Raw genomic sequence first — 27,267 nt, 5'->3', positions numbered from 1 at the left:
CATATTTTAGATGACATGCTATAGTATGACTTATTTTTTATCATATTTTAGACGACATGCTATAGTATGACTTTTTTTTGTCATATTTTAGACGACATGCTATAGTATGACTTTTTTATCATATTTTGGACAACATGCTATTCAATAGCATGTCATCTAAAATATGACCATATTAATGGGTTTGAACTTTTACTGACTAAATCGGTGTTTGGTCTTCTTTTACAATGGATACTTGTCGTTCAGGTCAGATTTTGTGATGTCACACGTTTAAAATTTGGAATCTCTAAAATCTTAGGAAAAAAATATTGTAAATTTAAGCTTCTTTCTTTTCCACAATTTCAACTCCGCACGCACAATTTTTACACCAAACTGTGGGGAGATTTGTTGTCTTTTACCCACCGTGACTTTCACTTCAGCTCTCCAATAGACTCCCATTATATCTGAGCTCTGACAGGTTAGAGAACAATTTCAGTGTGCTCATATAATACAAACTAGGTGAATACAAACTCATCCGTTTATTCAGAAGATTCTGCTGCTCGCAATAAACACCTTTTTCTTCTCTTGTATTTTTCTTGTCTTTCTCTCTCTGATAGTTTCATCCACATGTTCACCGAGTGAGCTTCTCTCTCCAACTACCTGTAAACCCACGGCCACAACCGGAGCTCCGCCCTCCGGCTCCGCCTCCTTCCAGCTGAAGCTCAGACTGCTCTGCCACCTGGTGGTGTTCTGTCCATACTTCATTTCTACTGCCCTCTTGGTGTCTCTATATCGATGCAGAGCCAAAGGTAACACCCAGGATCATTTACTGACCTTTCAACCGGTCAGTCAACCGGCTGACTGACGGAACAAACCAGTCCACCAATAAACCAAGCATTTAGCCAGTCTGTCAATCAATCACCTGATGATTGACAGCTGTCTTTAATGTCAAAACTTTTTTCTCCATTTTCTTTCTCACCTACTCTGACTGCAGGAAATGAGCTCCCTGTCTCCATGGTGATAACCCCGCCCACCCAGGCTGCCCTGCTGTAACCACGGAGCATCATCACCTCTGATCTTCTTCGTGTCCGAGCGGATGGAAACTTCAGAGAAACATCAAGACAGTTACAAGTGATTCTGTTGTTTGAGAGTCACTAACCAGGACATCTTTCTGTCACTGTCATATTTAATAAAAAAAAAACGTGTTTTTTTTTTTTTTTTTTAATCTTTAACTGAATCTTGCAAACGTATTGAAAGGTCTGTGTTTGCAGTTAACATCTCAGATTAGGCTGCATGAAAAATGCACAAATGTTGAGCACAAAACGGTCTCCTTACTTCTGTACAAATGAAACCTCGTAGTTGTTCAGAGGATTTTGAAAAATGTACCCGCTCCAATGAAAATAAAGACGAGGATCTTTTCTGTCGCTGGTTTGTTTGTGATTGTGTGGGTTTTATTTGTTCATTCATGTATTCGTGTTCAAACAAATCCAGAGGAGCCGGCAGAAAGTGTTAAATGTGTGGTTTGTTACACCCATTATAAACTAATGTGTCACGTCACATATCTTAACAGACAAAGCACAGAGAACTTTGTACTATTGTAGAATTTATTTCATAAAACACCATTACACACTGCAGATAATGTCAATAGATTAAGAATACATTATTGATCTAAATACGCTACTTCAGCATGTTTGAATAAATACTGTCAATCAGACCGTAAGTCACTTTTTAAATCAAAGGTACAAACTACAACATGTAAACCATCCCTGAATATTTACAGACATAAATCAGATATTGTAGTTTCTCATCAGAGAACACCCTGCATGCTCACCTCTCCACACAGAAGGACCAAGAACGGTAAGGGAACCTCTGGTGACTGCACCACGGACAGAAGAACCAGTGTCAGGGTTGACTGATGGTCACTACTGCAAAAAGAACAGTTATTTATACTGGAGTATTATTTTAATTGAATGTTATTCATTTCTATATTCTGTCTCCTGGTTTTACAGTCAGATTATGATAATCTTATTATTCCACACTTTTCATTTGTCCATTTAATTCTGTGAAGAACACATTGTACTCAATATTTCTTTTGGATGAGTGTAAATTAAAGTAATAATGAAGAAAAGACTTGTATTTCTGTAATTGAGATTAAATTGACTGTTTCTTTCTAATAACTAATTGTAATCTAACTACCTGGGGGCCGTCAGGACAGATTTGGGCGGGGCCATCTTTGGTTGCTCTGTAGCCGGTGCAGAGTTTGATGAAGATGAACTGCTTCATGTCGACTGGATACAGCAGGTCAGACTGAGGAGAGAGAGGAAGAGGGAGCACATACAGTCCATGTTACACCTGTGAGGGAACATCAATCAAACAGCTCATTCCAGCATAGAAACAGGACATATTTCCATTGTCATCTTCTGGTTTCACTTAGAGCTGCGGGTTCAGTAACATATGAATCATCCAGCTTTTAAGGGACCTTTACATGAATCCTAATTTTGGATGTGGATTTCTTCACCTACAGACCTCCAACAGGATCCTAACTGGGATCATTTGAAACTGAAACAGCTTTTAAAGAGGGATCAGTCGTGTAGTGATGATTGACTCTTGTTTTATGGTGTGTTTCTGGAGCAATTTGTCTTGTGTTGTCCTGTTTTGTATTTTCTGGAGTTTTGTGTTTTGAATGTACATACCATAGACTGTATGTAAAAGTACAGGTACATACTTATTGTTGAACACACTAAACACACACAACAGGAAACATAACGTGTGTTTGCTTGGTCCCCGCTTCTTTTTTTAACTTCCTGTTTGTGTGTCAGAGTGGCTGTTTGTCAGCAGCAGCTCACATTATAGATCTCCTGGACGTGAATGTCAGAGCGGCCAGCTAAAGCATTTTCAGTAGTACACAGCAGGATAATGAAACTATAATCAAAGTTAATCTACTACAGATTGACTTCAGGCAGCCAAATCCACTTTATTGACGCTGCTGTGTGTCTAAGTAATTCCCTCAGTGAACAATGTCAGCCTTGAAATAGACAGACAAGACAAACCCCGAGGTTTTCTGTGGTCTAAATTGAACATAAACCATGAATATATATATTGACCAGACTACACACACACACACACACACACACACACACACACACACACACAGTTGAATTTCTTTTTCCAAGATATATCTGAGTTTCCTTCTATTGACAGCATCCATACAACTCGACTTAATAAAATAAAAGCGGTCGACGAATAAAAAGCTGCATTCAGCTGTTCGTTGTCACCAAGTTGAGGTCCTGGAGCAGGGGTGGGCAATTCATTTTCCCAAGGGGCCTCATGAGAAACTGGGACTGTTGTGGAGGGCCAACAGGCTGAACTCAATTCTGCTCAATATTAATTTGATCTCTTTATAAAAAGCAGTAAATTGTATGCTTTTTATTAGCTGCTACTGGTAGTAGTAGATGTTGCAATTAGGCTGTTAAAATGTGGTGCAAGCATTTTAAAAACGTCAACATTATATCACCATCAACATTCACGAAAAAGATTTTGAAAATGAGCATATTTTTGCAGTATTTCAAAGACCAGCATTAAATTAACTAAACAAAAATGTAATCAGTGCTATTGATATTTTGTTTGTAGTGTAATTACCTCATTTGCTGTTTTTCAGTGATTTGTTTTTGTTCAGTGAGAGAAGGGTTGGGTATTTTCGGTTGTGTTTGAATCCCAAAAAACTCAGATCTCAGAAAGCAAAGTGCAAATAAATTCCTCGGATTTTGTTCCTCCCGCCCACTGACAGGTCTCATTTTGCCTCAATTTCAAACACTCGGCAATCAACATACTTTTACAACATATACAGTAACTTGAAAAAAATTACACACACACACACACACACACACACACACACAGTTATGTGCTTCCCTCGCGCGAGGTCAGCAGCAATAACGTTGTGCTTCCATTAGTTTGATGGCTTCATCAGCCGCCAGCGGTGGAGGCTAAAACAGCTCCTAACAATGACCATAATTAAGTCACATCATACAAAACGTTGTTATCCTGACTGGTTTTTATTTTGCTTTTGTTCCTCAATGTAAATTAATTACAATTCTCGGACACAACTTGGTTAACAAGCACTCGATATCTCTTGGGAATCTCAAAATGTCGTACTTTGCTCCAAACCTTGTCTGCCTCATGCACCTGTCTCAGCTGCAGGGTCTCTGGTAGGTGAGTGGTGATTCAGGGTGGGGGGGGGCTAAGGGCTCTGCTCCGGCCAACCGACAGGACCTTCAGACCACTAACTCACATGGTGAGACATTTAGGGAACATCTGTAAATTGGGGTACTGAACTGGGTTACACATGCATGATGTGCACTTATTTACGTGTGATTCCTAATTGACCATTGACCTCACGCGGGCCGGTCAGGGACAGCCAAAGGGCCGGATGTGGCCCGCGGGCCGTACAATGCCCAGGTCTGCTCCACTCCAACACTGAAGGCTTTGACCCGCTTGGCCAGATAAATAAATAATCAGTTAAATAATATAACTGATTATATATATTTATGTATCTGGCCAAGTTCCAGTTAAATAACAACAGTGCAGTGAGTGGGTTGTTTTGTGTCTGTTTAAGTCATAATTAGCAGAAGACCACTTGCCAAAAGTGCTGCTGTAAGTTTGCCATTTTGTTGATAATGAGGTTCACGAGTGTCTAAATTACAAGGTAATATTTCCAGAACAAAGCCGAGATATTATTTGGAAAAATTAAGCGGCAACATTTAGAATAACGTTTAAATGTCGAGAATAAAGTTTTATTTTGAGAACAAACTCCAAATGTTTCATGCCCGGCACTAGTTCGGAAAGAACAACTTCATTCCACCTTTCAACTCTGTTCTCAACAATTTAACTTTGCATTCAAAATCCAAAATAAATCAAATCTTGCTCCTCTCATGTTCTTCTATAATGTGGCGCTGATCCTGTCAAACTACATGACGTTTCATTTATCTGACGCTTTTATCCAAAGCGACTTACAATAAGTTCATTTCAACCATGAGGGTACAAAACCAGAACAACAGGAGTCAAGAAAATACAATTTCTTCCAGAAAGCCAAACTACAAAGTTCTCTCAGTAAGTGTCATTTTAAGCTACTAAAGTTCTGCTGTTCAAGGTAAAGGTGTGTTTTTAGTTTGCATGCATGCAACTACATGCTGAATGGAAACAGGCCTTCCTGTCCAAAATATTCAGTTCCAGGATTTGAAGAAATTTGAAGTGAAAGATTCATATCAATAACAGTTCAGTCATTTCTGTCACGTCTGGATGCCTCCACTCTGTAATGTGTCATCATCACAGGCACATATGAACCTGGAAATGTTTGATCATGTGATTGTGGTGAGTTTCAAACTGTACGTGGTTGAAATTTGAATATTAGTAATGTTACGAGATGTGCCGAAGCTTCAAAGCGTGTGTCGAGTAACGGAGGGGGCGTGTCCTCGAAGCGCGTGTCCAGGCTTGCTTCATTTAGGGGAGGAGCCAAAGATGATGACGTCCGAAGCCTCGCTGCCCGGCTGTACCACGTGACTGCTTCGGGAAGTGGTTCAGATTTTGCCGGGAGGTTTGACGGCAATATAAACCCCTCAGGCTCCATTCAAAATGTGGGTTGTTGGTGGAGAGTTGAGGTCAGTTGAGAGTTTGGATAGTTTGGAGAAGTTAGAGAGAGAGATAGTTTGGAGATTTAGGAGAGTGAGGAGAGAAGGAGGTGATAAGATGGAGCCAGCTAGGAAGAGGAGGATTTCCCCTGTGGGAACACTTTGATTTGATAACTCCTAATAAGGTAAGCTAAATCTAACTCTATTTCAGACACATTAGGTTTGCTTATCAAGAACTGTATTTTTCACAGTTTCTTATTTTATTCAAAGGTGAGTTGGGGTACAATAACAACACCTTATCCATGCTGAGGCGTTACCGTGCCTTGCATGAGAATAAGGAGGAAACTGGAGCTTCACCCAGCCAAGGTAAGTCATTACAATATTACAAATGCACCATCACAATTTTTCCCTGTTCACTTTTGTTTATTGTGTAAATAAAGACAGGTAACAGACACTGTATTTATTCTCTTTTAACCAGCCACCAGAAAACAAGAGCTGGATGAAGCCCTGGTCTCCATGATAGTGAAGGACACACAGCCCTTCAGTATTGTGGATGATGTTGAATTCAGGGCATTTGTGTCCAAACTGGATCCTAATTATGTCCTCCCTACAAGGCAGGTATGTATGGGTGCATGCATGAAACAAATGAGTACTTTATTGTGTCTCACAGTTCAGCACTATATATTTTTTCCTTTAGGCTCTGAAGGCCATGGTGGAGGCCAAGTATGAGTCAGCTAAGGAGAAGGCTAAGGCTAAAGTGGAAAAGGTGGCTGCTGTTAGCCTTACTTCTGACATGTGGACATCCACAAAACCAAAAACTGTTGAGAAACTGTTATTTCTGAATAAAAATGAATAAAATGTCCCCTGTCCTGTACATCATTGTCCAAGTTACACGAGCATATTCAGTCCCCTCTTCCGAGTTCCACAAACACTTCCACTGTCCTCTGCCTGCTTAAGCCCATGACATTTTCCTAAAGTGACAGAAAAACATGATTACACAACCTGCCATATCATATGATACTACCATTTTGGGAAAATTTACACACACAGAATACATTCAAAAAATATTTTATTATGCACATATGTGATAATTTATGTACAGAAATGATTTGGTCATACATTTTTGTAATTCATAGTCATTCCTAACAGCCATAACAGACACAAACATTCAATGCATCACATCACGTGGTTTAGATACAGCTGCCTGTCATTATACACTTGGCCAGCAGGTGGTTTCGTGTTCACATGAAGCTTCTAGTAATGAACCCTTTCTGGAACCAATTGGATGAAGTGGTTCGAGGCCTCATGAGGCTTCATCTCACCATCACTACTGAATATTAAAGCATGTTTGTAAAGATACTACTTGAGAGATAAAGCTGATGGCACAGAACAGATGTCCAATAAAGTATTCTTCAATTATTGTAACTACCATAAAACCTTCTAATGACAAATGAAATGGGACCACGCAGGAGACAGCTGTTTGAAGAGCTGTGACCTGAAGTGACCTCGTTTGTTGAAGCTTCACCAAGACGTTTCCTGTGTAAGTCCACATTACACTAAAGTATGACCCGTGCAGGAGAAAGTTATTTCAGACTGCCGTGGAGCCGCCCCGCCCTCGCGAAAGCAGCCTCAGTGATTCACCTCTCGATCCAACGATGATTTCCCCGACAGTCCTCAGGTCGGGTTTTTGCAGGGAGTAACCTGATCTCCTAACACAGGGAGGAGCCACGGCAACAATCAGCACCCTCCACTGCTGTGTGTTTAAGTAATTCCCTCAGTGAACAATGTCAGCCTTGAAATAGACAGACAAGACAAACCCCGAGGTTTTCTGTGGTCTAAATTCAACATAAACCATGAATATATATATTGACCAGACTACACACACACACACACACACACACACACACACACAGACACACACACACACACACACACACACACACACACACACACAGACACAGACACACACACACACACACACGCAGTTGAATTTCTTTTTCCAAGATATATCTGAGTTTCCTTCTATTGACAGCATCCATACAACTCGACTTAATAAAATAAAAGCGGTCGATGAATAAAAAGCTGCATTCAGCTGTTTGTTGTCACCAAGTTGAGGTCCTGGAGCCTCTTTGACCTGCCTGACTACGATTTAAAAACAACAGACAACACATGGAAAATGGCACAAAGAAACTGGAGAAAAAACATGGCCACCAACAGATATTTTGTAAACCCTTCTCAAGAAATCACCCGATACTGAGGAGACAACGGAGATGTTTGGGAAAGATGGTGGAATCTCATACGACTTGAATTTTGTTTACATTTCCAACACCAGCAATTAATTTGCCCACAACACGATGAACGACTCAGACGTTAGCAGACTACTTGTGTTCCATGCAGACATTATAACACGATGCACACGGCAGATGTGAAAGCCTGTTATAAGGAGCAATGATCAACATGTCTAAAATAATATGTCACTGATGTACCGAACCAGGAACTCCAGTCTCTTTGATGCTGGTAGCTGATATAAATCCAGATGTTTCCTCCAGTCAATATCACCACACTCCACTCCAACACTGAAGGCTTTGACCCGCTTGGCCAGATAAATAAATAATCAGTTAAATAATATAACTGATTATATATATTTATGTATCTGGCCAAGTTCCAGTTAAATAACAACAGTGCAGTGAGTGGGTTGTTTTGTGTCTGTTTAAGTCATAATTAGCAGAAGACCACTTGCCAAAAGTGCTGCTGTAAGTTTGCCATTTTGTTGATAATGAGGTTCACGAGTGTCTAAATTACAAGGTAATATTTCCAGAACAAAGCCGAGATATTATTTGGAAAAATTAAGCGGCAACATTTAGAATAACGTTTAAATGTCGAGAATAAAGTTTTATTTTGAGAACAAACTCCAAATGTTTCATGCCCGGCACTAGTTCGGAAAGAACAACTTCATTCCACCTTTCAACTCTGTTCTCAACAATTTAACTTTGCATTCAAAATCCAAAATAAATCAAATCTTGCTCCTCTCATGTTCTTCTATAATGTGGCGCTGATCCTGTCAAACTACATGACGTTTCATTTATCTGACGCTTTTATCCAAAGCGACTTACAATAAGTTCATTTCAACCATGAGGGTACAAAACCAGAACAACAGGAGTCAAGAAAATACAATTTCTTCCAGAAAGCCAAACTACAAAGTTCTCTCAGTAAGTGTCATTTTAAGCTACTAAAGTTCTGCTGTTCAAGGTAAAGGTGTGTTTTTAGTTTGCATGCATGCAACTACATGCTGAATGGAAACAGGCCTTCCTGTCCAAAATATTCAGTTCCAGGATTTGAAGAAATTTGAAGTGAAAGATTCATATCAATAACAGTTCAGTCATTTCTGTCACGTCTGGATGCCTCCACTCTGTAATGTGTCATCATCACAGGCACATATGAACCTGGAAATGTTTGATCATGTGATTGTGGTGAGTTTCAAACTGTACGTGGTTGAAATTTGAATATTAGTAATGTTACGAGATGTGCCGAAGCTTCAAAGCGTGTGTCGAGTAACGGAGGGGGCGTGTCCTCGAAGCGCGTGTCCAGGCTTGCTTCATTTAGGGGAGGAGCCAAAGATGATGACGTCCGAAGCCTCGCTGCCCGGCTGTACCACGTGACTGCTTCGGGAAGTGGTTCAGATTTTGCCGGGAGGTTTGACGGCAATATAAACCCCTCAGGCTCCATTCAAAATGTGGGTTGTTGGTGGAGAGTTGAGGTCAGTTGAGAGTTTGGATAGTTTGGAGAAGTTAGAGAGAGAGATAGTTTGGAGATTTAGGAGAGTGAGGAGAGAAGGAGGTGATAAGATGGAGCCAGCTAGGAAGAGGAGGATTTCCCCTGTGGGAACACTTTGATTTAATAACTCCTAATAAGGTAAGCTAAATCTAACTCTATTTCAGACACATTAGGTTTGCTTATCAAGAACTGTATTTTTCACAGTTTCTTATTTTATTCAAAGGTGAGGTGTTTATTGTGCTCCAAGGAGTTGGGGTACAATAACAACACCTTATCCATGCTGAGGCGTTACCGTGCCTTGCATGAGAATAAGGAGGAAACTGGAGCTTCACCCAGCCAAGGTAAGTCATTACAATATTACAAATGCACCATCACAATTTTTCCCTGTTCACTTTTGTTTATTGTGCAAATAAAGACAGGTAACAGACACTGTATTTATTCTCTTTTAACCAGCCACCAGAAAACAAGAGCTGGATGAAGCCCTGGTCTCCATGATAGTGAAGGACACACAGCCCTTCAGTATTGTGGATGATGTTGGATTCAGGGCATTTGTGTCCAAACTGGATCCTAATTATGTCCTCCCTACAAGGCAGGTATGTATGGGTGCATGCATGAAACAAATGAGTACTTTATTGTGTCTCACAGTTCAGCACTATATATTTTTTCCTTTAGGCTCTGAAGGCCATGGTGGAGGCCAAGTATGAGTCAGCTAAGGAGAAGGCTAAGGCTAAAGTGGAAAAGGTGGCTGCTGTTAGCCTTACTTCTGACATGTGGACATCCACAAAACCAAAAACTGTTGAGAAACTGTTATTTCTGAATAAAAATGAATAAAATGTCCCCTGTCCTGTACATCATTGTCCAAGTTACACGAGCATATTCAGTCCCCTCTTCCGAGTTCCACAAACACTTCCACTGTCCTCTGCCTGCTTAAGCCCATGACATTTTCCTAAAGTGACAGAAAAACATGATTACACAACCTGCCATATCATATGATACTACCATTTTGGGAAAATTTACACACACAGAATGCATTCAAAAAATATTTTATTATGCACATATGTGATAATTTATGTACAGAAATGATTTGGTCATACATTTTTGTAATTCATAGTCATTCCTAACAGCCATAACAGACACAAACATTCAATGCATCACATCACGTGGTTCAGATACAGCTGCCTGTCATTATACACTTGGCCAGCAGGTGGTTTCGTGTTCACATGAAGCTTCTAGTAATGAACCCTTTCTGGAACCAATTGGATGAAGTGGTTCGAGGCCTCATGAGGCTTCATCTCACCATCACTACTGAATATTAAAGCATGTTTGTAAAGATACTACTTGAGAGATAAAGCTGATGGCACAGAACAGATGTCCAATAAAGTATTCTTCAATTATTGTAACTACCATAAAACCTTCTAATGACAAATGAAATGGGACCACGCAGGAGACAGCTGTTTGAAGAGCTGTGACCTGAAGTGACCTCGTTTGTTGAAGCTTCACCAAGACGTTTCCTGTGTAAGTCCACATTACACTAAAGTATGACCCGTGCAGGAGAAAGTTATTTCAGACTGCCGTGGAGCCGCCCCGCCCTCGCGAAAGCAGCCTCAGTGATTCACCTCTCGATCCAACGATGATTTCCCCGACAGTCCTCAGGTCGGGTTTTTGCAGGGAGTAACCTGATCTCCTAACACAGGGAGGAGCCACGGCAACAATCAGCACCCTCCACTGCTGTGTGTTTAAGTAATTCCCTCAGTGAACAATGTCAGCCTTGAAATAGACAGACAAGACAAACCCCGAGGTTTTCTGTGGTCTAAATTCAACATAAACCATGAATATATATATTGACCAGACTACACACACACACACACACACACACACACACACACAGACACACACACACACACACACACACACACACACACACACACAGACACAGACACACACACACACACACACGCAGTTGAATTTCTTTTTCCAAGATATATCTGAGTTTCCTTCTATTGACAGCATCCATACAACTCGACTTAATAAAATAAAAGCGGTCGATGAATAAAAAGCTGCATTCAGCTGTTTGTTGTCACCAAGTTGAGGTCCTGGAGCCTCTTTGACCTGCCTGACTACGATTTAAAAACAACAGACAACACATGGAAAATGGCACAAAGAAACTGGAGAAAAAACATGGCCACCAACAGATATTTTGTAAACCCTTCTCAAGAAATCACCCGATACTGAGGAGACAACGGAGATGTTTGGGAAAGATGGTGGAATCTCATACGACTTGAATTTTGTTTACATTTCCAACACCAGCAATTAATTTGCCCACAACACGATGAACGACTCAGACGTTAGCAGACTACTTGTGTTCCATGCAGACATTATAACACGATGCACACGGCAGATGTGAAAGCCTGTTATAAGGAGCAATGATCAACATGTCTAAAATAATATGTCACTGATGTACCGAACCAGGAACTCCAGTCTCTTTGATGCTGGTAGCTGATATAAATCCAGATGTTTCCTCCAGTCAATATCACCACACTCCACTCCAACACTGAAGGCTTTGACCCGCTTGGCCAGATAAATAAATAATCAGTTAAATAATATAACTGATTATATATATTTATGTATCTGGCCAAGTTCCAGTTAAATAACAACAGTGCAGTGAGTGGGTTGTTTTGTGTCTGTTTAAGTCATAATTAGCAGAAGACCACTTGCCAAAAGTGCTGCTGTAAGTTTGCCATTTTGTTGATAATGAGGTTCACGAGTGTCTAAATTACAAGGTAATATTTCCAGAACAAAGCCGAGATATTATTTGGAAAAATTAAGCGGCAACATTTAGAATAACGTTTAAATGTCGAGAATAAAGTTTTATTTTGAGAACAAACTCCAAATGTTTCATGCCCGGCACTAGTTCGGAAAGAACAACTTCATTCCACCTTTCAACTCTGTTCTCAACAATTTAACTTTGCATTCAAAATCCAAAATAAATCAAATCTTGCTCCTCTCATGTTCTTCTATAATGTGGCGCTGATCCTGTCAAACTACATGACGTTTCATTTATCTGACGCTTTTATCCAAAGCGACTTACAATAAGTTCATTTCAACCATGAGGGTACAAAACCAGAACAACAGGAGTCAAGAAAATACAATTTCTTCCAGAAAGCCAAACTACAAAGTTCTCTCAGTAAGTGTCATTTTAAGCTACTAAAGTTCTGCTGTTCAAGGTAAAGGTGTGTTTTTAGTTTGCATGCATGCAACTACATGCTGAATGGAAACAGGCCTTCCTGTCCAAAATATTCAGTTCCAGGATTTGAAGAAATTTGAAGTGAAAGATTCATATCAATAACAGTTCAGTCATTTCTGTCACGTCTGGATGCCTCCACTCTGTAATGTGTCATCATCACAGGCACATATGAACCTGGAAATGTTTGATCATGTGATTGTGGTGAGTTTCAAACTGTACGTGGTTGAAATTTGAATATTAGTAATGTTACGAGATGTGCCGAAGCTTCAAAGCGTGTGTCGAGTAACGGAGGGGGCGTGTCCTCGAAGCGCGTGTCCAGGCTTGCTTCATTTAGGGGAGGAGCCAAAGATGATGACGTCCGAAGCCTCGCTGCCCGGCTGTACCACGTGACTGCTTCGGGAAGTGGTTCAGATTTTGCCGGGAGGTTTGACGGCAATATAAACCCCTCAGGCTCCATTCAAAATGTGGGTTGTTGGTGGAGAGTTGAGGTCAGTTGAGAGTTTGGATAGTTTGGAGAAGTTAGAGAGAGAGATAGTTTGGAGATTTAGGAGAGTGAGGAGAGAAGGAGGTGATAAGATGGAGCCAGCTAGGAAGAGGAGGATTTCCCCTGTGGGAACACTTTGATTTAATAACTCCTAATAAGGTAAGCTAAATCTAACTCTATTTCAGACACATTAGGTTTGCTTATCAAGAACTGTATTTTTCACAGTTTCTTATTTTATTCAAAGGTGAGGTGTTTATTGTGCTCCAAGGAGTTGGGGTACAATAACAACACCTTATCCATGCTGAGGCGTTACCGTGCCTTGCATGAGAATAAGGAGGAAACTGGAGCTTCACCCAGCCAAGGTAAGTCATTACAATATTACAAATGCACCATCACAATTTTTCCCTGTTCACTTTTGTTTATTGTGCAAATAAAGACAGGTAACAGACACTGTATTTATTCTCTTTTAACCAGCCACCAGAAAACAAGAGCTGGATGAAGCCCTGGTCTCCATGATAGTGAAGGACACACAGCCCTTCAGTATTGTGGATGATGTTGGATTCAGGGCATTTGTGTCCAAACTGGATCCTAATTATGTCCTCCCTACAAGGCAGGTATGTATGGGTGCATGCATGAAACAAATGAGTACTTTATTGTGTCTCACAGTTCAGCACTATATATTTTTTCCTTTAGGCTCTGAAGGCCATGGTGGAGGCCAAGTATGAGTCAGCTAAGGAGAAGGCTAAGGCTAAAGTGGAAAAGGTGGCTGCTGTTAGCCTTACTTCTGACATGTGGACATCCACAAAACCAAAAACTGTTGAGAAACTGTTATTTCTGAATAAAAATGAATAAAATGTCCCCTGTCCTGTACATCATTGTCCAAGTTACACGAGCATATTCAGTCCCCTCTTCCGAGTTCCACAAACACTTCCACTGTCCTCTGCCTGCTTAAGCCCATGACATTTTCCTAAAGTGACAGAAAAACATGATTACACAACCTGCCATATCATATGATACTACCATTTTGGGAAAATTTACACACACAGAATGCATTCAAAAAATATTTTATTATGCACATATGTGATAATTTATGTACAGAAATGATTTGGTCATACATTTTTGTAATTCATAGTCATTCCTAACAGCCATAACAGACACAAACATTCAATGCATCACATCACGTGGTTCAGATACAGCTGCCTGTCATTATACACTTGGCCAGCAGGTGGTTTCGTGTTCACATGAAGCTTCTAGTAATGAACCCTTTCTGGAACCAATTGGATGAAGTGGTTCGAGGCCTCATGAGGCTTCATCTCACCATCACTACTGAATATTAAAGCATGTTTGTAAAGATACTACTTGAGAGATAAAGCTGATGGCACAGAACAGATGTCCAATAAAGTATTCTTCAATTATTGTAACTACCATAAAACCTTCTAATGACAAATGAAATGGGACCACGCAGGAGACAGCTGTTTGAAGAGCTGTGACCTGAAGTGACCTCGTTTGTTGAAGCTTCACCAAGACGTTTCCTGTGTAAGTCCACATTACACTAAAGTATGACCCGTGCAGGAGAAAGTTATTTCAGACTGCCGTGGAGCCGCCCCGCCCTCGCGAAAGCAGCCTCAGTGATTCACCTCTCGATCCAACGATGATTTCCCCGACAGTCCTCAGGTCGGGTTTTTGCAGGGAGTAACCTGATCTCCTAACACAGGGAGGAGCCACGGCAACAATCAGCACCCTCCACTGCTGTGTGTTTAAGTAATTCCCTCAGTGAACAATGTCAGCCTTGAAATAGACAGACAAGACAAACCCCGAGGTTTTCTGTGGTCTAAATTCAACATAAACCATGAATATATATATTGACCAGACTACACACACACACACACACACACACACACACACACAGACACACACACACACACACACACACACACACACACACACACAGACACAGACACACACACACACACACACGCAGTTGAATTTCTTTTTCCAAGATATATCTGAGTTTCCTTCTATTGACAGCATCCATACAACTCGACTTAATAAAATAAAAGCGGTCGATGAATAAAAAGCTGCATTCAGCTGTTTGTTGTCACCAAGTTGAGGTCCTGGAGCCTCTTTGACCTGCCTGACTACGATTTAAAAACAACAGACAACACATGGAAAATGGCACAAAGAAACTGGAGAAAAAACATGGCCACCAACAGATATTTTGTAAACCCTTCTCAAGAAATCACCCGATACTGAGGAGACAACGGAGATGTTTGGGAAAGATGGTGGAATCTCATACGACTTGAATTTTGTTTACATTTCCAACACCAGCAATTAATTTGCCCACAACACGATGAACGACTCAGACGTTAGCAGACTACTTGTGTTCCATGCAGACATTATAACACGATGCACACGGCAGATGTGAAAGCCTGTTATAAGGAGCAATGATCAACATGTCTAAAATAATATGTCACTGATGTACCGAACCAGGAACTCCAGTCTCTTTGATGCTGGTAGCTGATATAAATCCAGATGTTTCCTCCAGTCAATATCACCACACTCCACTCCAACACTGAAGGCTTTGACCCGCTTGGCCAGATAAATAAATAATCAGTTAAATAATATAACTGATTATATATATTTATGTATCTGGCCAAGTTCCAGTTAAATAACAACAGTGCAGTGAGTGGGTTGTTTTGTGTCTGTTTAAGTCATAATTAGCAGAAGACCACTTGCCAAAAGTGCTGCTGTAAGTTTGCCATTTTGTTGATAATGAGGTTCACGAGTGTCTAAATTACAAGGTAATATTTCCAGAACAAAGCCGAGATATTATTTGGAAAAATTAAGCGGCAACATTTAGAATAACGTTTAAATGTCGAGAATAAAGTTTTATTTTGAGAACAAACTCCAAATGTTTCATGCCCGGCACTAGTTCGGAAAGAACAACTTCATTCCACCTTTCAACTCTGTTCTCAACAATTTAACTTTGCATTCAAAATCCAAAATAAATCAAATCTTGCTCCTCTCATGTTCTTCTATAATGTGGCGCTGATCCTGTCAAACTACATGACGTTTCATTTATCTGACGCTTTTATCCAAAGCGACTTACAATAAGTTCATTTCAACCATGAGGGTACAAAACCAGAACAACAGGAGTCAAGAAAATACAATTTCTTCCAGAAAGCCAAACTACAAAGTTCTCTCAGTAAGTGTCATTTTAAGCTACTAAAGTTCTGCTGTTCAAGGTAAAGGTGTGTTTTTAGTTTGCATGCATGCAACTACATGCTGAATGGAAACAGGCCTTCCTGTCCAAAATATTCAGTTCCAGGATTTGAAGAAATTTGAAGTGAAAGATTCATATCAATAACAGTTCAGTCATTTCTGTCACGTCTGGATGCCTCCACTCTGTAATGTGTCATCATCACAGGCACATATGAACCTGGAAATGTTTGATCATGTGATTGTGGTGAGTTTCAAACTGTACGTGGTTGAAATTTGAATATTAGTAATGTTACGAGATGTGCCGAAGCTTCAAAGCGTGTGTCGAGTAACGGAGGGGGCGTGTCCTCGAAGCGCGTGTCCAGGCTTGCTTCATTTAGGGGAGGAGCCAAAGATGATGACGTCCGAAGCCTCGCTGCCCGGCTGTACCACGTGACTGCTTCGGGAAGTGGTTCAGATTTTGCCGGGAGGTTTGACGGCAATATAAACCCCTCAGGCTCCATTCAAAATGTGGGTTGTTGGTGGAGAGTTGAGGTCAGTTGAGAGTTTGGATAGTTTGGAGAAGTTAGAGAGAGAGATAGTTTGGAGATTTAGGAGAGTGAGGAGAGAAGGAGGTGATAAGATGGAGCCAGCTAGGAAGAGGAGGATTTCCCCTGTGGGAACACTTTGATTTAATAACTCCTAATAAGGTAAGCTAAATCTAACTCTATTTCAGACACATTAGGTTTGCTTATCAAGAACTGTATTTTTCACAGTTTCTTATTTTATTCAAAGGTGAGGTGTTTATTGTGCTCCAAGGAGTTGGGGTACAATAACAACACCTTATCCATGCTGAGGCGTTACCGTGCCTTGCATGAGAATAAGGAGGAAACTGGAGCTTCACCCAGCCAAGGTAAGTCATTACAATATTACAAATGCACCATCACAATTTTTCCCTGTTCACTTTTGTTTATTGTGCAAATAAAGACAGGTAACAGACACTGTATTTATTCTCTTTTAACCAGCCACCAGAAAACAAGAGCTGGATGAAGCCCTGGTCTCCATGATAGTGAAGGACACACAGCCCTTCAGTATTGTGGATGATGTTGGATTCAGGGCATTTGTGTCCAAACTGGATCCTAATTATGTCCTCCCTACAAGGCAGGTATGTATGGGTGCATGCATGAAACAAATGAGTACTTTATTGTGTCTCACAGTTCAGCACTATATATTTTTTCCTTTAGGCTCTGAAGGCCATGGTGGAGGCCAAGTATGAGTCAGCTAAGGAGAAGGCTAAGGCTAAAGTGGAAAAGGTGGCTGCTGTTAGCCTTACTTCTGACATGTGGACATCCACAAAACCAAAAACTGTTGAGAAACTGTTATTTCTGAATAAAAATGAATAAAATGTCCCCTGTCCTGTACATCATTGTCCAAGTTACACGAGCATATTCAGTCCCCTCTTCCGAGTTCCACAAACACTTCCACTGTCCTCTGCCTGCTTAAGCCCATGACATTTTCCTAAAGTGACAGAAAAACATGATTACACAACCTGCCATATCATATGATACTACCATTTTGGGAAAATTTACACACACAGAATGCATTCAAAAAATATTTTATTATGCACATATGTGATAATTTATGTACAGAAATGATTTGGTCATACATTTTTGTAATTCATAGTCATTCCTAACAGCCATAACAGACACAAACATTCAATGCATCACATCACGTGGTTCAGATACAGCTGCCTGTCATTATACACTTGGCCAGCAGGTGGTTTCGTGTTCACATGAAGCTTCTAGTAATGAACCCTTTCTGGAACCAATTGGATGAAGTGGTTCGAGGCCTCATGAGGCTTCATCTCACCATCACTACTGAATATTAAAGCATGTTTGTAAAGATACTACTTGAGAGATAAAGCTGATGGCACAGAACAGATGTCCAATAAAGTATTCTTCAATTATTGTAACTACCATAAAACCTTCTAATGACAAATGAAATGGGACCACGCAGGAGACAGCTGTTTGAAGAGCTGTGACCTGAAGTGACCTCGTTTGTTGAAGCTTCACCAAGACGTTTCCTGTGTAAGTCCACATTACACTAAAGTATGACCCGTGCAGGAGAAAGTTATTTCAGACTGCCGTGGAGCCGCCCCGCCCTCGCGAAAGCAGCCTCAGTGATTCACCTCTCGATCCAACGATGATTTCCCCGACAGTCCTCAGGTCGGGTTTTTGCAGGGAGTAACCTGATCTCCTAACACAGGGAGGAGCCACGGCAACAATCAGCACCCTCCACTGCTGTGTGTTTAAGTAATTCCCTCAGTGAACAATGTCAGCCTTGAAATAGACAGACAAGACAAACCCCGAGGTTTTCTGTGGTCTAAATTCAACATAAACCATGAATATATATATTGACCAGACTACACACACACACACACACACACACACACACACACAGACACACACACACACACACACACACACACACACACAGACACAGACACACACACACACACACACGCAGTTGAATTTCTTTTTCCAAGATATATCTGAGTTTCCTTCTATTGACAGCATCCATACAACTCGACTTAATAAAATAAAAGCGGTCGATGAATAAAAAGCTGCATTCAGCTGTTTGTTGTCACCAAGTTGAGGTCCTGGAGCCTCTTTGACCTGCCTGACTACGATTTAAAAACAACAGACAACACATGGAAAATGGCACAAAGAAACTGGAGAAAAAACATGGCCACCAACAGATATTTTGTAAACCCTTCTCAAGAAATCACCCGATACTGAGGAGACAACGGAGATGTTTGGGAAAGATGGTGGAATCTCATACGACTTGAATTTTGTTTACATTTCCAACACCAGCAATTAATTTGCCCACAACACGATGAACGACTCAGACGTTAGCAGACTACTTGTGTTCCATGCAGACATTATAACACGATGCACACGGCAGATGTGAAAGCCTGTTATAAGGAGCAATGATCAACATGTCTAAAATAATATGTCACTGATGTACCGAACCAGGAACTCCAGTCTCTTTGATGCTGGTAGCTGATATAAATCCAGATGTTTCCTCCAGTCAATATCACCACACTCCACTCCAACACTGAAGGCTTTGACCCGCTTGGCCAGATAAATAAATAATCAGTTAAATAATATAACTGATTATATATATTTATGTATCTGGCCAAGTTCCAGTTAAATAACAACAGTGCAGTGAGTGGGTTGTTTTGTGTCTGTTTAAGTCATAATTAGCAGAAGACCACTTGCCAAAAGTGCTGCTGTAAGTTTGCCATTTTGTTGATAATGAGGTTCACGAGTGTCTAAATTACAAGGTAATATTTCCAGAACAAAGCCGAGATATTATTTGGAAAAATTAAGCGGCAACATTTAGAATAACGTTTAAATGTCGAGAATAAAGTTTTATTTTGAGAACAAACTCCAAATGTTTCATGCCCGGCACTAGTTCGGAAAGAACAACTTCATTCCACCTTTCAACTCTGTTCTCAACAATTTAACTTTGCATTCAAAATCCAAAATAAATCAAATCTTGCTCCTCTCATGTTCTTCTATAATGTGGCGCTGATCCTGTCAAACTACATGACGTTTCATTTATCTGACGCTTTTATCCAAAGCGACTTACAATAAGTTCATTTCAACCATGAGGGTACAAAACCAGAACAACAGGAGTCAAGAAAATACAATTTCTTCCAGAAAGCCAAACTACAAAGTTCTCTCAGTAAGTGTCATTTTAAGCTACTAAAGTTCTGCTGTTCAAGGTAAAGGTGTGTTTTTAGTTTGCATGCATGCAACTACATGCTGAATGGAAACAGGCCTTCCTGTCCAAAATATTCAGTTCCAGGATTTGAAGAAATTTGAAGTGAAAGATTCATATCAATAACAGTTCAGTCATTTCTGTCACGTCTGGATGCCTCCACTCTGTAATGTGTCATCATCACAGGCACATATGAACCTGGAAATGTTTGATCATGTGATTGTGGTGAGTTTCAAACTGTACGTGGTTGAAATTTGAATATTAGTAATGTTACGAGATGTGCCGAAGCTTCAAAGCGTGTGTCGAGTAACGGAGGGGGCGTGTCCTCGAAGCGCGTGTCCAGGCTTGCTTCATTTAGGGGAGGAGCCAAAGATGATGACGTCCGAAGCCTCGCTGCCCGGCTGTACCACGTGACTGCTTCGGGAAGTGGTTCAGATTTTGCCGGGAGGTTTGACGGCAATATAAACCCCTCAGGCTCCATTCAAAATGTGGGTTGTTGGTGGAGAGTTGAGGTCAGTTGAGAGTTTGGATAGTTTGGAGAAGTTAGAGAGAGAGATAGTTTGGAGATTTAGGAGAGTGAGGAGAGAAGGAGGTGATAAGATGGAGCCAGCTAGGAAGAGGAGGATTTCCCCTGTGGGAACACTTTGATTTAATAACTCCTAATAAGGTAAGCTAAATCTAACTCTATTTCAGACACATTAGGTTTGCTTATCAAGAACTGTATTTTTCACAGTTTCTTATTTTATTCAAAGGTGAGTTGGGGTACAATAACAACACCTTATCCATGCTGAGGCGTTACCGTGCCTTGCATGAGAATAAGGAGGAAACTGGAGCTTCACCCAGCCAAGGTAAGTCATTACAATATTACAAATGCACCATCACAATTTTTCCCTGTTCACTTTTGTTTATTGTGCAAATAAAGACAGGTAACAGACACTGTATTTATTCTCTTTTAACCAGCCACCAGAAAACAAGAGCTGGATGAAGCCCTGGTCTCCATGATAGTGAAGGACACACAGCCCTTCAGTATTGTGGATGATGTTGGATTCAGGGCATTTGTGTCCAAACTGGATCCTAATTATGTCCTCCCTACAAGGCAGGTATGTATGGGTGCATGCATGAAACAAATGAGTACTTTATTGTGTCTCACAGTTCAGCACTATATATTTTTTCCTTTAGGCTCTGAAGGCCATGGTGGAGGCCAAGTATGAGTCAGCTAAGGAGAAGGCTAAGGCTAAAGTGGAAAAGGTGGCTGCTGTTAGCCTTACTTCTGACATGTGGACATCCACAAAACCAAAAACTGTTGAGAAACTGTTATTTCTGAATAAAAATGAATAAAATGTCCCCTGTCCTGTACATCATTGTCCAAGTTACACGAGCATATTCAGTCCCCTCTTCCGAGTTCCACAAACACTTCCACTGTCCTCTGCCTGCTTAAGCCCATGACATTTTCCTAAAGTGACAGAAAAACATGATTACACAACCTGCCATATCATATGATACTACCATTTTGGGAAAATTTACACACACAGAATGCATTCAAAAAATATTTTATTATGCACATATGTGATAATTTATGTACAGAAATGATTTGGTCATACATTTTTGTAATTCATAGTCATTCCTAACAGCCATAACAGACACAAACATTCAATGCATCACATCACGTGGTTCAGATACAGCTGCCTGTCATTATACACTTGGCCAGCAGGTGGTTTCGTGTTCACATGAAGCTTCTAGTAATGAACCCTTTCTGGAACCAATTGGATGAAGTGGTTCGAGGCCTCATGAGGCTTCATCTCACCATCACTACTGAATATTAAAGCATGTTTGTAAAGATACTACTTGAGAGATAAAGCTGATGGCACAGAACAGATGTCCAATAAAGTATTCTTCAATTATTGTAACTACCATAAAACCTTCTAATGACAAATGAAATGGGACCACGCAGGAGACAGCTGTTTGAAGAGCTGTGACCTGAAGTGACCTCGTTTGTTGAAGCTTCACCAAGACGTTTCCTGTGTAAGTCCACATTACACTAAAGTATGACCCGTGCAGGAGAAAGTTATTTCAGACTGCCGTGGAGCCGCCCCGCCCTCGCGAAAGCAGCCTCAGTGATTCACCTCTCGATCCAACGATGATTTCCCCGACAGTCCTCAGGTCGGGTTTTTGCAGGGAGTAACCTGATCTCCTAACACAGGGAGGAGCCACGGCAACAATCAGCACCCTCCACTGCTGTGTGTTTAAGTAATTCCCTCAGTGAACAATGTCAGCCTTGAAATAGACAGACAAGACAAACCCCGAGGTTTTCTGTGGTCTAAATTCAACATAAACCATGAATATATATATTGACCAGACTACACACACACACACACACACACACACACACACACAGACACACACACACACACACACACACACACACACACACACACAGACACAGACACACACACACACACACACGCAGTTGAATTTCTTTTTCCAAGATATATCTGAGTTTCCTTCTATTGACAGCATCCATACAACTCGACTTAATAAAATAAAAGCGGTCGATGAATAAAAAGCTGCATTCAGCTGTTTGTTGTCACCAAGTTGAGGTCCTGGAGCCTCTTTGACCTGCCTGACTACGATTTAAAAACAACAGACAACACATGGAAAATGGCACAAAGAAACTGGAGAAAAAACATGGCCACCAACAGATATTTTGTAAACCCTTCTCAAGAAATCACCCGATACTGAGGAGACAACGGAGATGTTTGGGAAAGATGGTGGAATCTCATACGACTTGAATTTTGTTTACATTTCCAACACCAGCAATTAATTTGCCCACAACACGATGAACGACTCAGACGTTAGCAGACTACTTGTGTTCCATGCAGACATTATAACACGATGCACACGGCAGATGTGAAAGCCTGTTATAAGGAGCAATGATCAACATGTCTAAAATAATATGTCACTGATGTACCGAACCAGGAACTCCAGTCTCTTTGATGCTGGTAGCTGATATAAATCCAGATGTTTCCTCCAGTCAATATCACCACACTCCACTCCAACACTGAAGGCTTTGACCCGCTTGGCCAGATAAATAAATAATCAGTTAAATAATATAACTGATTATATATATTTATGTATCTGGCCAAGTTCCAGTTAAATAACAACAGTGCAGTGAGTGGGTTGTTTTGTGTCTGTTTAAGTCATAATTAGCAGAAGACCACTTGCCAAAAGTGCTGCTGTAAGTTTGCCATTTTGTTGATAATGAGGTTCACGAGTGTCTAAATTACAAGGTAATATTTCCAGAACAAAGCCGAGATATTATTTGGAAAAATTAAGCGGCAACATTTAGAATAACGTTTAAATGTCGAGAATAAAGTTTTATTTTGAGAACAAACTCCAAATGTTTCATGCCCGGCACTAGTTCGGAAAGAACAACTTCATTCCACCTTTCAACTCTGTTCTCAACAATTTAACTTTGCATTCAAAATCCAAAATAAATCAAATCTTGCTCCTCTCATGTTCTTCTATAATGTGGCGCTGATCCTGTCAAACTACATGACGTTTCATTTATCTGACGCTTTTATCCAAAGCGACTTACAATAAGTTCATTTCAACCATGAGGGTACAAAACCAGAACAACAGGAGTCAAGAAAATACAATTTCTTCCAGAAAGCCAAACTACAAAGTTCTCTCAGTAAGTGTCATTTTAAGCTACTAAAGTTCTGCTGTTCAAGGTAAAGGTGTGTTTTTAGTTTGCATGCATGCAACTACATGCTGAATGGAAACAGGCCTTCCTGTCCAAAATATTCAGTTCCAAGACGTTTCCTGTAACTTTGTGTGATATTTAGTTCGTAAATATAAACCCGACCTGCTAAATAAATCAATAAAAAGTCCACGTGACTCTAAAATATGAACCGTGCGGGAGAAAGTTAGTTTTTATGGGCGTCGACGGGCAGCTAATGCTATTAGCCACCTAGCATATCAGCATAACATAATCTAATCTGATGGAATATATTCCAGCCAGTTATCTGGTGTTTTATCGGTTTAACAGCTGTTTAAACAGCAGCGATCATCAGACTAACGTGTCGACTAACTCACGTTCACACATGTTTCTGGTTATGTTTTAGCGCTAGTTAGCTAATGCCTGCAAAGCTAACAGGAGGTAGCGCTGGTTAGCTGCTAGTTACCTAAAGTCCAGACAGTCCTCTTGAATCCACGGTGTAAACAACAACAACAAACAAACACAGGTTCCCGTGTCGTTATCTATCTGACCGCACACTTTGTTGAAGGTCTTTTCGTTTCTTTGACCGTAATCCAGCCGTCTGTTCTGCCCCGTGACCAGCTCACTAGCTTTAGCACCGACCAGCTAACCCAGGCTAGTTCCGGGACAGCCGCGTAGTTCCTTTATTAATCAAATAAAACATAAAACAGTCAAATGAGGCTCAGAAACCGACTTAATGCACCTTAATGTTCACTGAACAATTTTATTTAATTCCTTTTAATGTTTAAATATGTTCATATTCATCATCTTCATCTGAATGTGTGAAAAGTTGATTAAGTTTTAAATAAAATTGAATATCTCCTCTAAACAGACGCTTTAGTATTTTATATCTATTAATGTAAAAATAATGGTTGAAAACCTAAACATTGAAAAACAAACACTTTTGTTTATGCACGATGAATTAGATGAGTTAATTAATGACTCAGACTGACAGTCTGTCAGGCCGCCAGGGAGTCACAGCAGCAACTTGGTCTTTAAAGCCAGCTGTGTCTCAAGGACATTGTTTGACATCACAAAGGCACTCCCCTTCTGCCCCACCACCTCCCCTCGGTCTATAAAACCAGCTGGACTACTCCGTCCCTCACTGCTCCTCACTACTCCTCACTCCTCACCACCATTCAACAGGATCGTCTTGCTGGATTTTAACACTCTGCTTCACTTTACTGAAAACTTATGGCTCTTCTTCTATCAGCCTGTGCTTTGATTCTTCTGTTCAGCCATGTTTCATGTGTCCACGTCCTTTTGGGGGACTCTGTAACATTTAACCTGACAAAGTGCCAGAGAGGCGGAGGAGCCGAGCTGGTTCACCGGCTGAAGGATGACAGTACCCGGGTGGTCGCCACTCTCATTAATGGGGTCTGGCAGCCTGGACCAGAGTACCGGGACAGGATGGATGGAATCGGTTCTGTCATTTTGAACAACGCAGATATGAATGATAACGGACTTTATGAGTTTACCTACAACAGAGACCTCCTTCATCTTATCCAGGTGGATGTACTCATCCCCTATGAAGTGTCAGTGACTGCGGGGGAGACGGCCCCTCTTCCCTGCCACGCTGTGACTTCAGGGGAGTCCGTGCAGTCTTTCCTCTGGGAGAAAGACGGGGAGTCGGTGCTGCAGCTGCCGTCGGGAGACATCTCATACGGGACAGACTTTAACGGAAGCCGTGTGTCAGTGTCCTCCGACTGGCACCGACGAGGAGACCTGACGCTCACCGTAAAGGAGGCAGAGCCGAAAGATGAAGGCGTCTATTACTGTAGTCTAAACAAGAGGAGCAGCCGGGGGAACCCAGCGGTGGTGAGGCTGAGGGTCGGAGACATCATCCCGGGTCCAAGGGACAGCACACCTCCTCCTCCTCCTCCTCCTCCTCTTCCTCCAGCAGTAAGTACACTACTTTTACAGATACTTTCACTGATGACTTTATACCACTGTGGTCAGAGTTGATGCAGCAGACAGGGCCATGCCTGCACAAGAGATTTCAAATGTCACCGAGACAGTGGTAGTTGAACCACACCTTCTTGGCAACTGTAGACAAAGTTGGGAATGTGATCACAACTTTTTCATCACGTCATGCAAAGAGCAAACCGTGTTTAGTGTTCAAGGAGTCGTGATCGTATTTTCTGAACAATAAACCCTCAAAGTGATTATATCGGGGCCCAGTCACCTCACCTGTTTTCTCTCGTGACTAATCCAAATATCTGCAGTGAAATTCAGCTACTCCTCTGGCATGCTGCCAACATCACCAGTTACATGTGCAAAACCCTCAGTGACTAACAGTTTCTATTTCCGTTTCTTCTCCCCCTCTGTAGTCGTCCCTGTGCCCCCTCTGGATCGCCATAACTGTGGTTGTCACATCTTTGATTGTTGCTCCTTCAGCCGCCGTGTTCGTCTGGCGACTGAAGGACAGGAGATGCCCGGAAGCCTGCAAACACCACGACAGGAGGGGAAGCGATGATGAGGAAAGTCTCAACACCAAAGAGCAGCAGGAGGAGAAGGAGCTCATAACTAAACGACGGAACGTGGATTGTGTAGATAATGAAGGGGATTAATAAAGTATCTATCTATCCAAGTACGAGTGGCTCGTCATGAGGCCCACATTCATGTCAAAGTGGTACCAACACTGAGTTTAAACCAGATGTGTCTCCGACCAGCAGAAAGTCACCCGTGTCTTCTCATCCAAACGGTGCCTCACTCGACTATGTCAGGTCAGACTGCTGGGACAATCCTCTGAACGACTATTTGATTGGCAGTATCAAATGTAATAAGTTCAATTACTTTAAAGGAATTTCAACAGGGTAACAAGTAATCTGTAACTACCTCCTGTGGCTCCGCCCACGTGACGTATACAGGAGGCCAGCTCACCTGGACATGGTTCTTTGAAGTATCCTTCTCAAACCCAGCCGCCAACTTCAGAGTGTTTTGCTCCCATTTCCTGTTAGACCGCATTGACCTGCTCTAGAGCCCGGCAGACATCCTCCCAGCTGTGGTACCGCCAGGGACTGGTTCTCCTCCTATTTGCTCCCTCTAGGCTAAGTTAGAAAGCACTTCCACAAATGTCTCGCTGCCATTAAAGGACCAGACAGCTGACAACTTCCTACAGCTGAATGCAGACAAGACTGAGGTCCTGATCTTTGGATGGATGATTCCAAGTGTGTTTAGTCACTATTAATTATAACTCAGCAAATCCATTTTTAATCCAACACTAATGTCCTCATGGATTATATGTTATGAGGACAACAGTAGCTCTCCTGACATTTTTAAACACTGTCTATATATATCTATATTTTAAATGTTGGTTTTGCTTTATCTTTTTTTCTTTTGCGTTGTGTGCTGTAAAAGACTTTGTGGTGTAAGAACTGCTGAAGAAATAAAAAGTTTACAGAAAGCAAGACTCTCCTCTGAT

The 27,267-nt window shown here is 41.2% G+C and overlaps 1 protein-coding gene and 2 long non-coding RNA genes across 5 annotated transcripts; 2 read left to right on the top strand and 1 right to left on the bottom strand.

Moving 5' to 3' along the window:
- The first annotated feature begins 598 nt into the window (after window positions 1-598).
- LOC138212018 (uncharacterized) lies at window positions 599-1,404 on the top strand. The gene is made up of 2 exons (XR_011179386.1): window positions 599-785; window positions 971-1,404. It is a non-coding gene; the product is annotated as an uncharacterized lncRNA (long non-coding RNA).
- Window positions 1,405-1,478: 74 nt separating this feature from the next.
- On the bottom strand, window positions 1,479-24,461 carry LOC138211964 (uncharacterized). The gene is made up of 3 exons (XR_011179382.1): window positions 24,271-24,461; window positions 2,173-2,283; window positions 1,479-1,901 (listed from the first exon to the last, which is right to left on the bottom strand). It is a non-coding gene; the product is annotated as an uncharacterized lncRNA (long non-coding RNA).
- Window positions 23,650-27,239, top strand: LOC138211962 (matrix remodeling-associated protein 8-like). Of its 3 annotated transcripts, none has more exons than XM_069172176.1 (3): window positions 23,650-23,777; window positions 25,353-25,745; window positions 26,174-27,239. In XM_069172176.1, exons 1-3 carry the CDS (start codon window positions 23,700-23,702, stop codon window positions 26,411-26,413), a joined length of 711 nt encoding a protein of 236 aa, XP_069028277.1. In that variant the 5' UTR covers window positions 23,650-23,699; the 3' UTR covers window positions 26,414-27,239. The 3 variants fall into 3 exon arrangements, with proteins under 3 accessions (XP_069028277.1, XP_069028276.1, XP_069028275.1); XM_069172175.1 differs by having other exon boundaries at window positions 25,082-25,745; XM_069172174.1 differs by lacking the exon at window positions 23,650-23,777 and having other exon boundaries at window positions 24,658-25,745.
- Window positions 27,240-27,267: the final 28 nt, after the last annotated feature.

The sequence above is a fragment of the Embiotoca jacksoni genome, unplaced genomic scaffold (genome assembly GCF_022577435.1).
Source record: "Embiotoca jacksoni isolate LCO1_2020_lvr unplaced genomic scaffold, fEmbJac1.0.p SCAF_51, whole genome shotgun sequence".
NCBI classification, from domain to species: Eukaryota; Metazoa; Chordata; class Actinopteri; family Embiotocidae; genus Embiotoca; species Embiotoca jacksoni.
This window is presented reverse-complemented; position numbering and strand designations above follow the sequence as displayed.